General features: G+C 31.8%; 1 protein-coding gene across 3 annotated transcripts in view; it reads right to left on the bottom strand.

The window, feature by feature from the left end:
* LOC143232558 (uncharacterized) overlaps positions 1-20900 on the bottom strand; it is a 118134-nt gene that overhangs the window by 58567 nt on the left and 38667 nt on the right. The window contains exons 1-6 of one of the 3 annotated variants that reach the window (XM_076468134.1): positions 12348-12419; positions 9820-9876; positions 5842-5976; positions 4242-4286; positions 479-541; positions 87-167 (exon numbers count right to left, since the gene is read on the bottom strand). In XM_076468134.1, the coding sequence (XP_076324249.1) occupies positions 87-167; positions 479-541; positions 4242-4286; positions 5842-5976; positions 9820-9876; positions 12348-12404 (438 nt within the window). In that variant the 5' untranslated portion in view covers positions 12405-12419. Of the gene's footprint in view, positions 1-86; positions 168-478; positions 542-4241; positions 4287-5841; positions 5977-9819; positions 9877-10067; positions 10122-12347; positions 12420-20900 lie in introns of those variants that run through there. The other 2 variants (XM_076468135.1, XM_076468133.1) reach the window with 2 other exon arrangements.

A 20900-nucleotide genomic window follows, 5' to 3' on the forward strand; every position in this document is an offset into this window, starting at 1 on the left:
AATGTGGTGATAAGCTTTTGTTAGGAACTACCTAATAACAATTCTTTTATTGCAAAAGTCAATATTTGGAAACTCCAGTTACTCACCCTCAGCCCATAGTCTCCAACTGGACCAGGTGGACCCCGTACACCTGGGATTCCTGGTATACCAGGTTGACCTGGTGCTCCCTTTAACAACAAAAAAGGTAATATACTTAGAACATGTTTAAAATAATTAAAATGTTGAGCAAAATAAAGTTTTTGCTTAATCATTGTAACACAGAGTAAAACTGAAAAAAGTATCAGAACAAGGCATTAATATACCACTTTTATAATAAAATGAACATTCATTTTAAAACTTTCACACAAAGCTTTTAAATTTTATTTACTGTAATGGTATCATAATTTATTTTAATAAAAATTTAACACTGGTAAAGGTATCTTTTGAATTTTTGTCTAAACTTCCAACCAGCATCTCAAACATGAAATTTTTCACTCACATCTGTCCCATTACATCCAGGAAATCCTTGTTTCCCTTTCATTCCTTCATCTCCTGGTAAACCCTAAAATCAAGGTTTCATGTTTTTATTTTATAGTACTGAATAAATTGGCTCATAATTTTAAGCAACTTATATATAAAAAAAATCACTTATATTTTACCTACAATCTTTAGTACTCATGTACTCAGAAACCTAATACTTGGAAATCCACAAACAGATACACCTCAGTACTAGAATGTTGTAATAGAAAAGTAAAGTTTACTGTTATCATCTTACAATAGCCTCTAATTAATTAGATTATTTTACATTACATTCAAACAAACCTTAAAAAGCTAATCTGTATCGTGTTTATAGATTACTATAAATACTCTTGAATAAACAACTCATTTAACCCTTTTCCCTTCTTTATGATTAACATCAATAACTTTTTAATTTATATCATAATGACTCAGTCAACATGTAGCCATTTCAGATAGTTTATATTTAAAGGAACAAGTTCATAAGCCACTTTTATATTGTGCTATGTTTTCTCACACTGTCTTCCTTGAAACTTAATGAAGGTGAACAGGTAATTCAACATAAGTTGGAAAACAAACCATTCAGATTTTTGAAATAATGAGTAGTTATTTCCTCCTCTGATATTGTTTTGATTAACTAACCTGATGTAAGTTTATAAACTTTTGATAAAATATGCCTTGAAAGTCTTTTAATGATAATAACAACTGACCATTCCCTAATGAATTAAAATTGTTGATCTTCATACGGTAATGATTTATATTATATAGGAAATAATGAATAAAACTGTTTGTGAAAAAAGGGTATGAAAGGCAATTAGTATGGGAATGTCGCTCGTTAATCATTTGTAAACAAAATGCACCAAAGTGCAGCCACCAATTGACACTTTACACTCTGATTGGTTACCATTCACCAAATCAGAAAGAGCCAGACAAACAAAGCCCCTATCAAAGTACATGTAGCCAACTATTCCCAGTAATAGTAATGCAAATCCAGTCATGACAGTAACTAACAAGTAATATACAGTACTAAGCAAATACCATGTTTAAACTGATGTTAAATTTATATATACACAACATGGCCAAAAGTACGTAAAAACCCCTTCTAATTAGTGGGTTTAGCTATTTCAGCCACACCCATTGCTAACAGTTGCATAAAATAAAGCATACAACTATGCAAACTCCACAGACAAATATTGGCAGTAGAATGAGTCATACTGAAAATCTCAGTGATTTTCAATGAGGCACTGTCGTAGGATGCCACTTTTCCTACAAATCAGTTTATCAAATTTCTGCTGAGCTAGAGCTGCCTTGGTCAACTGTCAATGCTGTTATTGTGAAGTGAAAACATCTAGAAACAACAACAGCTCAGCCATGAAGCAGTAGGCCACACAAGCTCACAGAGAGGGATCGCCGAATGTTGAAGCGTGTAAAAATTGTTTGTCCACAGTTGCAACACTCACTACCGAGTTTCAAACTGGCTCTGGAAGTAATGTCAGCACAAGAATTGTTCATCAAAATGGGTTTTCATGGCCAAGCAGTACCACGCAAGCCTAAGATCACCATGTGTAATGCAAAGCGTTGGCTGGAGTGGTGTAAAGCACACTACCATTGGACTTTGGAGCAGTGGAAAAACATCCTCTGGAGTGATGAATCATGCTTCACTAACTGGCAGTCTGATGGATGAACCTGGGTTTGGCAGACACTAAGAGAATGTTACCTGCCTAAATACATAGTGCTAACTATAAAGTTTTGTGGAGGGGGAACAATGGTCTGGAACTGTTTTTCATGGTTCGGGCAAGGCTCTTTAGTTCTAGTGAAGGGAAATGTTAATGTTACAGCATACAATGACATTCTAGAGAATTGTGTGCTTCCAGCTTTGTGGCAACAGTTTGTGGAAGGTCCTTCTTTGTTTCAGCATGACAATGCCCCCATGGACAAAGCAAGGTCCATAAAGACATGGTTTGCCAAGGCTGGTGTGGAAGAACTTGATTGTCCTGCACACAGCCATGACCTCAACCCCATTGAACACCTTTGGGATGAATTGCAATGCCAAATGCAAGCCAGGCCTTCTCACCCGACATCAGTTCCCAACCTCACTAATGCTCTTGCAGCTAAATAGGAGCAAATCCCTGTAACCATGTTCCAAAATCTAATGAAAAGCCTTCCCAGAAGAATGGAGGTTGTTATAGCAGCAAAGAAAGACCAACTCCGTATTAATGCCCATGGTTTTGGAATGAGATGTTCAACAAGCATATATGGATGTGATTGTCGGGTGTCCACATACTTTTGGCCCTGCAGTGTATATGTGTGTGTGTGTATATTTGTTTTTTAATAAGATTGAATTAAGACCAAGTTTGTTTTCTCAACTTAATAAAATTTGGTAATAATAAATATGCCTTCAAATTTAATCTAAACTAGACAAAGATTTTTTTATTCTACACATTGTTTCAGAAATGTTCAAAATATTACAAACATCAAGCTTCATATGCATGAAATTTAGCAAGTATTAGATGAAATTCTTCAGTGTGACTTATAGTATGAAAGTGTATTACATCAGCATTTGTGTTAAAACAGAAATGCTATGATCTCTATTTTAATATATACTATAAAAATGACAAGCTGTTCATGAACGATATCACAATGCATCTGTTTATCTTTATTGTTAGTTAGTTTCGCACATCTTAATGTCCCTCACTGGTACAACATTAAGACTACAGATTTAAAATGCTAAAATCAGGGATTCATTTCCCCTCAGTGGACATAGCAGATAGCCTAATATGTCTTTGCTACAAGAAAAACATGCAAGCACACACACATCTTCATGTAAACAATCTGTATTGAATATATTTATGTTTGTTAGTCTTAGAACAAACCCACATCAAACTATTTAATGCGTCCACCATAGGGAATTAAGTCCAAGAGTTTAGCGTCGTAAATCTATAAACTTACCTTTGTCCCACCAGAGTACTAACAGACTTGTAAATTTCTTTACCAATGTGATTATTTATAGAAACATTGTATAAGTATGGTTATACAAGGAAAGTTAATTCCTATTTAATTTGTTTGAGTTATTTTAAATAGTTTATAGCAGTTTTTTAATATAAACTACATATGCTTAAATGCATGGGTTATCATTATTATTCTGTCCCATTTATAACTGAGTGTAGAATACTACCATAGCACAAGCAACAGTAAATGAACTTCATTAACTGAACTGTGGCCTCAGTCTATTAAAACATTTTGACTTTTAATAAATAAAAATAACTTTCTCCACATTTGAAACAACAAATTAACTATTTAACATAACTTGCTTCACAGAGCCGTAAACTCAGTCTGAAAGCTTTAATGTGTATAAAAACATTTAGCTTTCAGATAACTTATTTTCTCCTTGCTTTACCCAATACTGACTTATATTGCCTTTTCACTTCTCAGGAAGTTTCCTATGCTGACAGGAAACAATCAGACTCTGGTTGATAATTTGATTATTTAAAATTTTGGAATAACTTGTGTAATTTCTTAAAACTATTTGCACATGTTCCTGAAATTATCAACCATTTCATATTATAAATTAATTTTATAATAAAGTGGTTCTCAAATTACTTGTGTCTTTTTTTGTTTGTTTGAGACAAAGCAATTAAACATAATTTAATTAAGTGATGCATTTCACAAGTGACCACAGTAACTTCATCATACAGCTCATAAGAACACAGAAAATATTAGCATAAATCACACAAAACTTAACTTACTGGAACACCAGCTGATCCAATAAATCCTGGAACACCCTGTTCACCCTAATGATTTAAACAATAGTAACAAAAATGTATAAAAAATCAGAACTAAAACACCGTTAATCTATTAATGTATAACTGTGTAACTCTATAAAAATGTATCCTGCATTGTTATGATTATTTAGTACAGTTATAAGCACTCTGTCTACAATAATGATGGTGCTTCACTGGTTCATACCAATTTATGCAACATTGTGGTAACTCTTATTTTTACACTTGTATTATTGTCCATTATGCTGGTATTTAATTAGAAACTGAATGTATCTCTATTTAAATTTAACTTAATTCCAATTTACTTTATTCGTTAACATATCAAATGAAAAATCTGTGTTAGAGAAATAACTATACAAGACCTTGTAACTTGATAATGAATTTCAACCAAATTTAACTATTCAAACAAATTTGGTGGTAATAAAACTAGAATATTATAACATTCTATCTTGTACTCAAACAATGAATTATTCTTCACTGATACAGAAAGAAGAAAAATCAGATCTGTTTTTGGTAGATAAATCAGTTTTACATACACAGCTATGAATACACAATCAAACTTGTGTGCAATGCAAACACAATGTACTTGAAATAACTTTAAAAAAAGAATAATGAAATATCAAAGAACTGATTCTGCTAAAAATACCCTCTTTTATCTTTTCAAGTTCCAAATAGTTATTTGTATTCTTTATTCCTGACACTAAAATATATAGTCTTCATGGTACTTATAATCAAGTTTCTTTAGTCATAATTTTATTTTGTTAAAGAAAGAAAGCAATTTTTCTTTTTTTAATTTCAGTTGATCTGAATGATGTAGTGCTTTCTTTAATTTAAACATGCATATTCAAATCACTGCCTGTAAGTATTAGTATTTAAACTAAAAATAATAAGATTTGTAAATACTGGGCACTGTTTAATGACAAAGAATGATAATTGAGATACACAGTAGTTATGGTGCCATATGTTTTAAAGGCACAAGTGCAAGCTTACTGAAGTGACTTGAACAATTAAAATATATTTAATTACCTCTTTTCTCCAGTACATGATGCTTATTTATGTAGCAAATACTAACTTCCATAAAAAACCTTAAAACCTGAATGGGAAGTTGTAAACCATATCCCATAATGCCTCAAATGAACATTACCTTACTCAGCCTTCTGCCTGTGGCTTTAAGTTTGCACTTGGAAAAAGCAACATGATCTATATATTCAAGCCTTCATATCAGAATAAGTTCATAGTACAAATTTTTGTTATAGTACGTGTCCAATCAAAGATGAATACTTGAGTGAGCTGAATATTTGAAAGGAGCTGATTTTTACATCTGAACATAACTAAAATGGTTGTTTAAGTTTTGTTTTGTTCACAAACTTCCATGTACTAATATCAGTAGCATAAAATTAACACATCATAATTCTTTTTTTGTTGTTGACATAAAAAATCACTTTTACTAAAAAATATTAACTTTTAAGATTAAAAAATATCTTAAAATAACAATTAGTGACTCAGGATCCTGTTTTTGTCAGGTTACCATTAATTAAAGAACATATTAATATATTAGTTAACTAACCCTAATTCCTTTAGGCCCCAAACCTCCATGCTCGCCTCTTTCACCACGTGTACCATGTGGACCATATGGTCCTTCACCACCCATGCGACCTGGTGGCCCAGGTAGGCCTGGGACTCCCATAAGGCCTATAAGTCCCTAAAGAAAGAAGAATATAAATGTGGCAATCAAACAAATTTTGAAGAGAATTACTGATTAATAATGCATTAATATTACTATTTATACAGATCAAATACTTAAATATACATACTTGGTATACTGTCGTGCTTCATTCCATCATTACAAGTAACCTCTAATCTGTATGCTTGTGAACAAAAATATGCTTTTTCTGTAAGGTTTGATGCTTTAATTATTAAAATTACTCTTCAAATACTGACATGAGGTACTTATTTTAAACAGTAACTAATCTTGAATATATTGTAAGTAAACTCTTATGAAAACAACATATATATTGAACTAGTATTTAACATAAATATTGTAACAAATAAGCTTTATTTCATCTCATTACAAATGAGAATTCATTACTTTTTAAAAATTTAGCTTATTAAATTCAAAACAGAAGTATTCAAAAGAGGGTGATAATTAAGTTCAAAAAACAACTATATAAATATTTAAATTTCCTGGAAAAACATCAAGGCCTGTTTATAACCTAATTTAAAATAATATTACTTTACTTGCAGCAAAACAAAGTCAAGGGAATATTTCTGAAAAGTAAACAGTTATATCTTCAGAACAATATATATATATATATATATATATACCAATTTATCCTAAACCTAAACTATCCTACCTTCCACATGAACACTCTCATTAGTAGCATTAGCCATCTTACTTTATACAGTCAATAGTCATTAAACACGTATTTATGCAATTTACCTATTTCAAATAACATAAAATGACTTGCAACCAAAGCTTCAACCTTTTGTATTTGTGTAACATATTTGAATTAAATAAACTTTATGGTCAGCAACCAACCATGGTTTTTTATTTCTTGATAATATTAATCTGTATAGCTATACCTTCAAAGAAGTACCAACCTGAAATATCTACATAATGAACTTGCTACAATTTAAAATAAATTATTTTTCATTACAACTTTAATATTACCTATTTACACATTTAACTTGATTTAAACTAAACCAAGCTGTTCAGTTGAACTATAGTGGTATATTAAACTCTTAAAGGTTGAAAACAATAAATTAAATGTATGGTACTACCAAATAGTTGACTAGAAATATCTACTGAGCAGCAATTCTTTTAGCAAAGAAAGGTTTGCTTGAGGTAGATTATTATATTAACAAAATATTTGATACAGTATAATTGTGCAATTTTTACTAGATAGGATCATCCATAATTGCAATGTCTGATTATTGCATTTATGTCTAAGTATGTTATCAAGAAAGATGAAGGAACACCAACAGAATAGACTACTATGCAACTTAAAGCTGAGATTATACACCAGATAAGATTTTCTTTGTTATTGAAATAAGAACGAAATTACAGTTAGCTTATGAAGTAATTACTTTTTTCTTTCGGAGAGATTACAAGTTAAATCAAATTGCTAATTGCACTAAATGACAATAAAACATTTTGTAAAGCACCTGTCAGGAGCTTTAGTTTGATGAAGAAAATACAGGTAATTCTTCTAGCTCTATGTTTTTTTGCACACTAAAATTTAACTGTTCACTTATTGTATTTGTTTAAAGACCTTTTAGATTTATTTCCATACATGCTTGTGCACAGTGTTAATAAAAACTTGAGAAATTTAAATATTGATATGCTCCAGGGCCACATAATATTTCCTCACAGGTTTTGAATGAAGTTAAGGATTGGATATGTGAACCACAAGCTACTATTTTTGGTAAGTCTTTGAATAATAGCAGGAGTCAAAAGATTGGAAGCTAGCTAATGTCACTCCTCTTTTCAAGGGAGAAAATAAAACTTGCCTCTCTATTAGTCTTACAATAGTTATGGGAAAAAGTTTTAGAAAGTCTTGTAAAAGATGCTTTGCAAAGTTATTTAACAAAGTTTAGAATTGTATTGAATAATCAACTGGTTTTATTAAGGGAAAATCTTGCTTTACAAATCTTTTGACATTCTTTGAAAAGGTTACTACTTATGTAGATGAGGGTAAGGTTTGATTTATCTGGATTTTCAGAAAGCATTTGACAAAGTGCAATACAAAATGCTTATACAAAATTTCCTCTAAAGGTGTGGGGGAATAAGTTAGCTAATTGGATAGAAGAATGACAGAGAGTTGTTATAAATGAAATTCAGTCAAACTGAATTAAAGTCACAAGTGGGGTATCTCAGGGTTCAGTATAAGGACCTTTGCTCTTTTTGGTTTACATCAGTGACATAGATGAATGGATAGTCAATAAATCACTTAATTCTGGTGATGATATTAAGATCTTGGGTGTTGCTACCTGTGAAGAGGGCGCTGCTGGTTTACATAAAAAAGTGAGATTATTTAACGAGTTGTGCAAATAAATGACAGATGGGTTTGTATTATAATAAACACATGATAATGCATGAGGGTTATCATAATTTGAATTATAAGTATAATTTGGATGAGAATAATCTTAAGAGTGTCATGAAAAAAAAGGATCTTGGTGTAGTGATTGATCAGTCTCTTAAGTCATCCAAGCAGTGTATTGTTGCTAGTGGTAAAGCAAATAGGATTTTAGATTGTATCTACAGAAATAATGAATACAAGTCTAAAGAGGTTGTAATTTCATTGTATTGATCACTAACTAGGCCACATTTGAAATACTGTGTTCATTCTTGGGCTCCTTACCTTAAGAAAGGCATTGAATTTTAACAAAGGGTTCAGAGGAAGTTTACTGAAATGGTGCTTCGAAAGGAGGGTTTGTCATATGAGGAGAAATTAAGATCTCTCTCTCTGGAAAAAAGAATTACAGAGGACTTAATTAACATATTGAAGATTGTAAATGGAACAGATAGTGTTGATACATTATCTTTTTTATACTTAACAGTACGAATAGTTGGATTAAGGGACACAAATATAAATTTTGGTAGGGTAAGAGACATCTTCAGCTAAGACAGTTTTATTTTTCTAACAGGATGGTTGGCCTCTGGAAATTGTGGAGGCAAGAAATTTAAGTGAGTTTAAGAGAAAGCTTAATAAGTATATGAACATTAAGGGCTGACTTTAAGTTTTTATTTAAATTTACAATAGTTCAGTTTAAAGGATTTGAGAGCCAAGATGGATCAACAGGTCATTTGTTGTTCCTTAACATTATGTATCTTATATGTTATTTTCAGGGAAGTAAAACAGAAAATAACATTTAATAAATGATGTAACGTAAAAACTTCACACACAGACAATTAACACATTATGAACAGTTGATATGAATTAAAACTTCATATTTTAGTTTGCAAACATTACTGAATTCATCTTTCTATTAGGGTGGTTGTACATGTTCATAATGATGGTTGTCACACAAACATTTTATTTTATGTACAACTTGTTGGTCATAATCACTCAAATCAATAACAAAATTTTTTATATGCTTTTAATACAAGTGTTTAATAACAATTAGAAACATGGAATAATGCTCAGGCTTTAATATTTAAGCAAAACTAAGTTAAGAAATAAAGTTGTTTCCAAGTAGTCCAGATGTTTCAAGGAATACTTATAAGATTTTTCTTCATCAAGATTTTATTTAATCCAGAACTATAAAGTATTAACTTATTTTGGTACAGATCAAAATGTTTTAAACACACATGATTGTAATTTTGCCAAATAATGTATTACACAATTATAAAGTTTAGAGTACACTAACATGTAATACAATTTTTAAATTCTTGTAAATCTGTATTGATATATCATAAACATAGAACTAAGTTGTTTTAATCAACAAATGCTAAAAACAGAAGGAGTTTGGCAATTATGTTTCACACTTTAAAACAAATATAACACAGTTTCTTTCTGCATAAAAGAAATGTTAGTGTACTTACAGGAATGCCTTTCTCTCCTACACAGATGCATGGCTGAACATGACATCCTTTACAGGCCTATACATGAGAAAATTATTATTTAATACTACTAGGTAGGAATATAAAACATAATTCAGATCTAAATCATTATACTTTCATTTAAGTAACAAAAATGTGACAAAAAATTTAGTTAAGATGCTATTGATGTTATTTTTGCAAAATACAGTTCTTAAGAAGAAAATATAATTAGTCATTTATGTGAAACTTACATTTGATTTTTCAGTTAATTTGATGATACATATATGCATTTATGTATGTATAGTCAGTATTTTCATTCATATCCACAATTTTCATACATGTTGTCTAAAACTTTTACTTGTGGTACCCTTCTAATACTGTAATCCTTGATAAAGGTTTATATTATGAAAAGATTAACACTAGTGCTCAAAGTGAAAAAAAATAATACGGGTATGATGTACGGCAAGCCTCAATGGGTGAGCCCCAAATCATGTGACACTCTCTATGAGAAGAAAGTGATGGTATAGGATAGCTTTGATTTTGAGAAGTAGGCCAGCTAAGTATGCCACATCCCTCATTTTGAGCACTAATTAACACTATCAATACTATACTTGTCAGCATAAAAAATTATTTCACTACAACTGTGCATGGTTATTTGATTAATCTTATATTACTCTAGTTAGAGTGTATAAGGAACGTGCAAAATGGTCTGACTTCATTTAACATCTTTATTGGCCTGTAATAATGAAATTGAAAATTATATATTCAACTCTAAATATACTAACAAGAAAGTAATGACTCAAATACCAGATGACAAGACTGCATTTTAAAATGAATAAAAAGGAAAAACTTGAGAACTAAAAAGAGATACAAACTACCAAAATGATAAAGATGTTTTATTATGCTACATTATCTTGTTCACCAACTATACAGTAAAATACAAACTGTCTTGTGAAGATTAATTTATAGTCCAATAATCAGTCATGTAACTATACATATAATTGCAATAAGGGTGCTGTTTAGCCTTCCCATACTTGAAGTTCGCCCACACAACAGCCTTGACAAAAGTGTCTGTAATTTTATCTATTAATGCAGGTTCACATCTTTCAGACAGCATTAGAGGTAATTATTATGTCACTGTCAACAATCAGAGATCATATCCTATTTAGCCTTGATAAAAGGATCACATGGTAATACAGACATATATTTGTGAAAGATAATACTCTAATACTTAAACCAAACTTTCTGTATCACCAAATCCAACTATTTATTACATATATGTTTCATAATTTTTCAATTTTGCTTAAATAAAATAATTATTTTTGTAATATTAATTGCATATTCATAAATTAAACAAAACTGCAGCAAATGAATGAGGTGATCACATCATTGTATCTATAATCTGGTTTTGACTTAGTAATATTAAACTCAAAACACTTAAATTAGTATATTCACCTCTTACCTTTTCTGTTTAATTATTAAAGTACCTAATTCAAAAATAGTAAACAAAAAGTCTTGTTCAGCATTCTAGATATTACAGGGATGTGGAACAAAAGTGGATTTAATAATCCTATAAATATACAAGTTCTCATACAGTATCTATTAGAAAGGGATATGAAGAACAAAATCCTAACTTGTAGCTTTTACAATGTATTAAACAGCTTTAAAATTTTCATAAGTTAGCCCTTTAAAACCTCAAAGGATTGATTTTGAAAATTAGAATTAGGTTTAATAAACATGCTATATAAAGGTTATCTCTCAAACTGATTTGGTTAATTGAAATAAAAACTTTAAATATCAAAGTTCAATACAATTATCCATTGTAAACTAAGAACCTCAATACTGTAGTAAAACCTAATTTTATAAAAATATAGAAATATTGCAATGACCATATACGTTGTTTTACATGTTCCAATAGTTGTAGTAGTGACAGAGTTTACATATATACATAAATGATGTACCAAAACTTGTTCTAAATCATTTTAGAGCAACTTAAATGATTTTCTGAACACACAAAAACAAATTTATAGCTAAAGAGCTTCATTAATGAATGTTAATCACCTCAACCTTTGCTTATTTTATAACACATGTCCACTAAAAATGTAAAATATTCCCTTTACAATTTTATTGCCTTTTAGTAAAATTACATTCAGATTTTATTCTGATAGCATTAAAAATTGATAGTCCTATCAATAATATACTGTATTTAACTTATCTTATTTTGATTATTAAATTTGATTACATGGAGCACAGTATCTTCACAAGTTTTTATACAGGAACATCTGTTTCAACAATATACTTTAATAAAGAGTGAACTTTTCACACATAAAAGGGCAAAGTTTAAAAAATAGAAATAACTACAAGTCGCTTGAAGGTTAACACACACATCTGATGGCCAGTCCAGTTTAACCTGTTTAAACAGAACAACTTTGCAACCGAGCAGAGGAATAGCGTTGGCCAGTGTCTCGCTTTCCTACACGGTTACTATTAACATAATAAAATAGTTGACAGTAATAATTATAAAACCTCACAGCTGAAACTGGTGAGCGTGATCCCCAGAAACTCGCGGATCGAGCCTTGAATCGCATAATCTACAAACCAGTATGATAACCACTGACTACGCCTAACTCATCTTGCGTACAAAATCTTAATAGAAATTATATATGTAATAATGACAGTAAATAACAAATCTTATTAACTATTATTAAGCTATAGCCATTCATAATTTTGAGCTAGTGTCACGAATGAAGTCAACTGCCCTTCACACCTATTGTCACAAATGTTTGTTGGGTTCCTTTACCCAAATAACAGGATTGACAATTACTTTTACGACGTACACCCCATCTCTCAAATAACCACATAAACGTATTTATTAATATACTACAGATACAGAATTTCTGGATGATGAGAAACCCACTTGAAATAAAAATGTATCTCAAAATGGCTGTTATACGTATTAACACTGTTAACCTGAAGATGACCTAGAAAGATCGAAACATTGCTCTCTCCTTATCAATAAAGGTGTTAATATCCATTCCAGCCGTTCTGAGATACATTTTTATTTCAAGAGGGTTTCTCGTCATCAAGAAATTCTGTATCTGTATTTATCTCATTATTACAAGCAATACTTTACATAAAAGTTATAAAGAAACGTTAGTTTAAATGATTTCGAATTTTTTTAAAAATGAACATTTTATAAAATTATAAGCACACTGCAGAAATCACGATTAATTATAAGATTAGAAACAACAAAGAAACAGGGTAGTTAATGTGAGCCGGCCAATGTATTTGTACTGCCTTGATCATCAAAGTAAAGCAGACAGAAATAAACACTTGACACAATCTTTTTCACGTATTCCCAGCTGTAAAAAGAGTAGCAATCATTATTATTACTTTACCCGAAATCAAAAACAAATCTTCTTAAAATTCCGATCCTCTCAAAGGAAATCGTAGAAAAGTATCAGAATAATCTGATCTACTTAAAGTTAGTCAAGAAACGTTGTCAAAACGGTTCTGTTTCTCTTTCGATTTTATGCACGACTAGGTACTTAGTAATTTGATCCATGAATTTTGTAGAAGTGCTTAATCATATTGTGTTCCCAAGAATTTCCAACGGCACTTAACATCAAATTGACTACAATTTATGTAATTTTCTGATAGACATTAAATAAAAAAAATGCTCATTTTTCAAAAGATATCGCTAGTATAAGTATATATTAGTGCATGTACACACACACACACATTATGACACATGTGTGTTTTACCATGTCTGTAGTTCTTTGCATTAATGTGTTTACGAGCATGCTCATCAGATGATTATAAAGATTACCATATTTGTACATTCTTCACTAAAAGAAGTGAATTTAAGCTCTTGATACTGTTGGTTTTTATATTACAAAGACGGTATAGCTGAGGTTATATTAGAACAGTGCAGAACGAATACTCTGATAATAAGAAAATGTTGTGAGAACATTAAACATCCCAGACTCAAGAGTTATGATTATTTGCATATCATTGCCTTTTAACCTATACCCTGATAAAAAACTGTGCCTAAAACATAGCTCTTAGACTGTTGTCCGTCAAAAAAACTATACGATATTTCCAAATTGCCTTTCCAGTCAACTCGGTATTTAGAGGAAGAAAGGTGAGAGGAGTACTACCTGTAAAATCATACTTAGACACGAATTACTAAAAGAAAATTATATATTTTCTCTTAGTTTTCTTTCGAAACGACCAGATATTTGGAGGAAAAACAAGATAGAGAAAATATTGCCCGCAACATCTTCATTGGACATTCTTGAATACATATATATATGTATATATGCTAAGTTTTCTTTACAGATAACTGGGAGTAAGGAAGTGAGAAATACTTTCTCTAACATCATTAGACGTTCATTCTTGACAAAAAAAAAAAAAAAGGACTACACGGTATCTCTTAGTTTTTCTTTCAGACAACTTGGTATTAGGGTAGGAAAGGGGGTACACTGAACTCAGAAACTAGGTTAGCAGTAGGTCAGTTTCTCAGCAAATCAATAAACAGTCATTACAGTTTATCCATTCTTACATCTTGTCAGTTTCCAGCTGTGGAGAAATGACTCAAATGATGTCTTTGCGATATGGAATATCATGTTTCAAAACCCCTCTTTTTAAACCGGAAACAGCTGTTCTGAGCAGTCCCCGTTCTTCGAGGCTCTCTTCAAATAAACATAATATTAACCACCCGCTGTGAAATCGCAGAAAGAGTTAAAGGTTTCAGGTTGCTTTCCTTCTAAGGACTTGGGTGAGTGACTTTACTATAGGGAAATATGTATCTTTTCTTTGTGTCAAACGAACGCCAAATCAGTCAATAATTGACCATACTTAGAATATTATCAATACATCGAGTTTGTTTGTTTATTTTTTCGCGCAAACCTACACAACTGGCTATCTGTACTGTGCTCACCACGGGGTTCGAGCTTTAAATTTGAGGGTTGTAAATCCGAAAAGATACCGGTAACCTACTGAAAAGATCTTTGAGTTCGTGTGAGTCTTTACAACAAAAGGCTCTTCGATAGTACAACATGAACTATTTTTACGGAAGAAAAGTTTATAACGTTCTTCGGAAGTTATTATAAAGATGTCATTTTTATGTAGGCGCGTTGTTTCTTTTCTGTGTCAATATTTATATTATATCTTTCTGAAAATATATACATATCTATGTGTTTTAACAGTTTCAAACAGTATTAGATTCAAACTTACGGATTTTAATACTCAATTGTTATATTGTTAGATTTTTACAAATACGTATATATATATATATATATATATATACATATAAAGTAGAGAATCATTGGTACAATACATAAAACTATAAATTCAAGCAAAAACTATATGGACTTTTAAGATCTTTATAAAATATAATGAAAATTCGCATCAACAAGAAAGTGGAAAGTGTGTTTATAAAACAACGCCTGCTTGATATTTTCATAAATATTACCTATGTTGTATAAAAAACTTTGATAAAAGATATGTTTGTTTTTACTGTTATTTTTATTACATAAATCATATATACCATTATACTAATTAAATCAATAACACTATAAGAGAAAGAAAGTGTGTGATATACAAAGGATTGAACTGAGTAAACATGGAAATAGTTTATAATTTTGTAAAAAAAATATATACATATAGGATTGGCGCATTCACAATTGCATAGAAAATGCATATTTTCAAAATTGTCCATAACTAGTCTATAATGTATAGATGAACGAATCGTTTTGTAGCTAAAAGGATAATGGAGATTATGTTAAAAAGGAAGGATTTACTTAGTGAGCACTTGTAAGTTACATAGAGTTACTGCTATAACATCATTTCGCGAAAGTATCCTGCTCTAAAATTGTTAAAAGCTGCAGTAAGAAATCTAAGTATGAAGATTCTGTATAATGATTGTTATAATAATCGTAAAACTTTTTACGTTTTAACAATTGACACTAGATGGCAGATCTATCCATTACAAGCCAAGTCTTGTCAATTTGTAATTCTTTATCAAAAATTACTTAAAATATTCCTTCTTTCTTCTTGGTATGCTATGAGCTAGAAAATATTTTTAGTTATACTACAATTACTGTGTTAAACGTTTATTTTGTTTTCAGGACAACAAAAGTATGCAACACATTAAATATAGTTTCATATGTTTCATACAGTTTTGTAATCATTTGTCAGGGTTTATTTATCTGGGATTTGATTTTCACGGCATGGCCAAGCGTGTTAAGGCGTGCGACTCGTAATCTGAGGGTCGCGGGTTCGCATCCCGGTCGCGCCAAACATGCTCGCCCTTTCAGCCGTGGGGCGTTATAATGTGACGGTAAATCCCACTATTCGTTGGTAAAACAGTAGCACAAGAGTTGGCGGTGGGTAGTGATGACTAGCTGCCTTCCCTCTAGTCTTACACTGCTAAATTAGGGACGGCTAGCACAGATAGCCCTCGAGTAGCTTTGTGCGAAATTCAAAAACAAACAAAAAACAATTAAGGCAGGCAAGGACTGTAATAATTGAGAAAAAGTATCTTGAAAATGTGTCAGTGTCAACTGAAAGAACTCGCAGCTGAGAAACCGGAAGAAATGGAAACAAACTGTAGCTTTGTGTGAAATTCCAAAACAAACAAACAAACCAACTTGATTTTCGAATGTATTCAACTCAATAATCCATGTGACGACAACACTTTTTCAACGGTTATGTGGAATTTATATATTAATTGGAATAATACATAATTGATTTACCTATCGAATGTCGTTTGAATTTAAATGAAAATTATTTGTTACTGAAAGCAAAACTATTTTTAATATTTTATTTACAATTAATACTAACTTCTGACCAGAACAAAGTAACTATTTAGAGCGAAAGTAAAAATCAACCTGGTAATGAGTATATCTAATTAAATATACTTTTTTACCTTTTTTATTTATAAAGATGAGAATTTATTGTTTCATCAGTTGGATGTCGTTGCTGTTAACAATATTTTCGACTGTAAACCTTATAGTATCTCATAAGATTCGCCAAGTTAAGGAGGTTTAGATTAGTCCTGAATTAGTATATTGAGTTAACAATACGAAACAATTTCCATAACAGAAATATAATAATGGAAATTAAAATTTAAACTAATGCTATCAGATAAATTAAACAATGTTGTTAATAAAAGTAACAATAAAGTAAAAGAGTATACCTTACTTGCAGCATATATGTTTCTCGAACTGTCATTACGCTTTCTGGAAATTTTTGTTGGAACGTTTTTTTGTTTTTTTGTTTTTCTTTTGTTTTCAACATTTACAAATATACGACTGATCAAAAACAACCTTGTAAAAGACTTTATGAGCAAATTAGTAACCGTAGGTGTATATATTAAAACAAAAAGCAGTGTGTCAGAAATATAAAAAAAACAACTTGTGCAACAGGTTTCATAACGACCGTTATAATTTTATTTATTACATTTCTAAGAAAGGTTTCATTTTCTGATTAATTCGGTCCACGACTACGGCGTGTAACGTATATTCCTGAACTGTAACTGCACCATTGCATGTATAATTTAACTCACGATATGTAGCTCAAATAAATGTAGAGTAGCACAAACGATAAGCAAGAAATAAGAATTCGGCATTATTTGAAACTTAAGAATTACAAAGGAAAATGTTATGCACTTACCAAATCAATGATTTTGCTTGTTTAGAATCAAGCACAAAACTACACAATGGGCTATCTGTGGTCTACCCACCACGAATATCGAAACCCACTTTCTAGTGGTGTGAGTCCATAGACATAGCGCTATACCACTGGGGGGCCCAAACCAATAAAAAGTGCAACCTGCGCAAACCACTATGCGTTAATTAGAGAGCACATAAGCATAGCATTCATTAGAGTAAATTCTCTTTCACAAATTATTTCCTGATGGTTTAAGACAGTTTGTGTGGTTACATTTTATTTATTTTGCTTAAATGCACATTAGCTGGTTAATATGCATAAAACTTTTCCGGATTTTCTTAACATATACAATATTTACTTAGCTCGTTCTCGAGAAGTTAATTATTGTTGAAATATTTTCTATTGTCCGAAAAAAGTAACAGAAAACAAAATAGCGAAGTATCTCAATAATATTATAATGACACGCACGTACGCAGGGAGGGGGGGCTTCTAGAGGTTTGCCTGAGCCCCCTATTATTGAGGTTATATAGTTATAGCGCAATTGGTTATGACATTTAACATCTTCTACATATTCTACACGCTCTGATGAAAAATTAGTATTTTATGGCATGAAGAAGCCTCTGCTGAAACTTTGTAATTGGAATCCGAAACCGTATTTATACTGTCAGGTTTTGTAGGTTGGATTCTTTACAGTAGGTGTATGTGACTTCTTGGCGATAAATTTTAATAATACACAAACAACAACAAGGTTAATTGGTTTTTAATAATATATGAAAACAAATCAAACGTGTATACAAAAGTTCGTTACATTGTTGATTATTACAGTTGTATCCAGAGCTTTAAGTAATTGTCTCTTTTTCGTCAAAGTCTATCCAAGCTGGTTCAGTTACTTTAGAACACAATTGACAAGACAAATTATTCTTTTCCACTCTGTTATTATAATACACTCTGTGATTACCTCACTTTAAAAGTCGCCACTCTACGCTCTTTATCGCTAAACTCACAAATATACATATTTATGCTAAGTTAAGTTTAGCTCGCCATGCAGAGTTACAACATAATAATGATTTGTTGACTTTTCACTGGATGTATATGTATTTCATGTGAACATCCATGCAATTGTTTCATGCAAAATTGCTTCCAGATTTAATCAGATAACACTTACTTCCTGCAACTTTTCTGGGGGTACATGCCCCCAGATGTTCATAGCATTAGCATGTTTGTATACTGATTGTGCTTCGAACAATATGTTTGATCTTACAAATCAAAAGCCTCATTTCAAACATTCTGCACACAGACTTGATTGAAGAATCATTTTAATATTAAATACTTTCAAAATTCAAATATCACACCGTTCTTACGTTAGAAATAATAATAATATCGAATTACTTTTTACTTCTCATACCCATCTAAACAAAATGAAACTTATAATATATCAACAACTTATAACAAGAATATCTAAAAGTGTATAATACCTCATTGTAAGAAACTAATTTTACCACATAAGTAAATAATAGTTTCAGTGTTTTAGAGCTCAGATTATTAATAACCCATTGTAATTTGAATTCTACGCCCAAATGTATTAAAATTCATCAGCCCCCCAGTGGCACAGCGGCATATCTGTGGACTTAAACACTAGAAAGCGGGTTTCAATACTTGTGATGGGCAGAGTATAGATAGCCCATTGTGTAGCTTTGTGCTTAACAACAAACAGTATAAAATGAGTAATTATCAACGTTTTATACTAACGTCTTAAATATCTCAGTGACACAAGAAATATTTACTAAAAATTAAATTTTAACATTAGTTGTTCAAAATATAACTTATCTTGTAACTTTACTTGTTCAATTCTTTTTAGAAAAAAATTTGAAATTTGTGCTATGGGAAAGTAAAGCACGTGGTATTTATATTACATAACACGTATCATTGTTTCTCAAACTGCAGGTCCCGACCTGAAAGAAGGTCGCGAAATTACGAAAAATATTGCGATTACGGATATTTTAGAGGACGTAAGTGATTTATTATCATTTTATGTGGGTGGGCGGGGGTTGTCACACCTGAAGTGTTTTCAAACTGGAGCCCAGCAAAATAAAAAATAAAGTTTCAGAGCTTCTGGACTATACGAGGGCTGTTCAAAAAATACGCGGACTGTTTGAATTGCGCGATTCCAGTTGGTTCCAGGGGAATCCGCTTGGTGTCGCTAGGTTCGCACAGATCAGCTGATTACGACGTCATTTCCCGATTGCAGATACCTTCATTTGTGTATTAGCTACGCGGTTTTAAGTGAAGTGCGATTTTTTTCGTTTGGCGGATTTCAGAATGAATGACCTGAAGGAGCAAAGATTTGCTGTGAAATTTTGTGTTAAACTTGGAAAATCTGCAACTGAAACTTTTGCTATGCTTAACACGGCTTACGGTGATGTTGCTATGAAACGTACGGCATGTTTCAAGTGGCATGAACGTTTTAAGGATGGTCGACAGTCCATTAAAGATGATGAGCGTCCTGGACGTCCTTCCACGTCAACTGACGACCCACACGTCGACAAAATCAACACCCTGGTGCGGGCAAATCGACGTCTGACTGTCAGGGAGCTTGCTGAAGAGTGTAGGATATCAGTTGGATTTTGTTACGAGATTTTGACCGAAAAATTGAAGATGCACCGCGTTGCTGCGAAATTCAGCCCTCAGAATTCGTGAGTTTTTGGCCAAACACTCGATCACTGTTCTTCCCCACCCCCCCCTTACTCACCTGACCTTGCTCCTTGCGATTTTTTCTTGTTCCCCAAACTCAAAAGACCCTTGAAAGGAAGAAGATCTGAGACGATTCCCGAGATTAAGGCAAATGCGACGAAGGAGCTGGAGGACATTACAAAAGAAGCGTACCAGGACTGTTTCAACAAGTGGAAACACCGTTGGGATAAGTGTGTGCGTTGGGGAGGAGAGTACTTTGAAGGGATCCCAGACCTGTAACTTCTAAATAAAGTACATTTTGTTTTATGACATCAGTCCGCGTATTTTTTGAACAGACCTCATATTTCATAGATTCTGTTCTAACTGTAAGTACCTCCTAATAAAATTCACAAGTGAGATTGTTCCCAAATTGAGTCAGGTGATCCCTGTAACACTATAAATGATTAGCAAAGCAACATTTGCTGTTAGCCTAAGAGACATGAGGAAAGAAAAAGGCACTGCAGCATTCAAAAGAGGCATGATAGTTGGTTCGTGTCTTGCCGGTGCCACAGCGGTCATGACAGTTTTGTTGGTAGGCTGTCTTGGTCATTCGAGCTTATCAATAATGGTAAAATGTGAATAAGAATTTCTGCTACGAGGGGTAATTGTGATCACAAACACGTAATAACAAAAAGAAAAGAAAGAATGGTAAAGTCAGACCATCTTCAAAGAATACACCA

This window comes from Tachypleus tridentatus, chromosome 11 (assembly GCF_004210375.1).
Source record: "Tachypleus tridentatus isolate NWPU-2018 chromosome 11, ASM421037v1, whole genome shotgun sequence".
Lineage (NCBI taxonomy): Eukaryota > Metazoa > Arthropoda > Merostomata > Xiphosura > Limulidae > Tachypleus > Tachypleus tridentatus.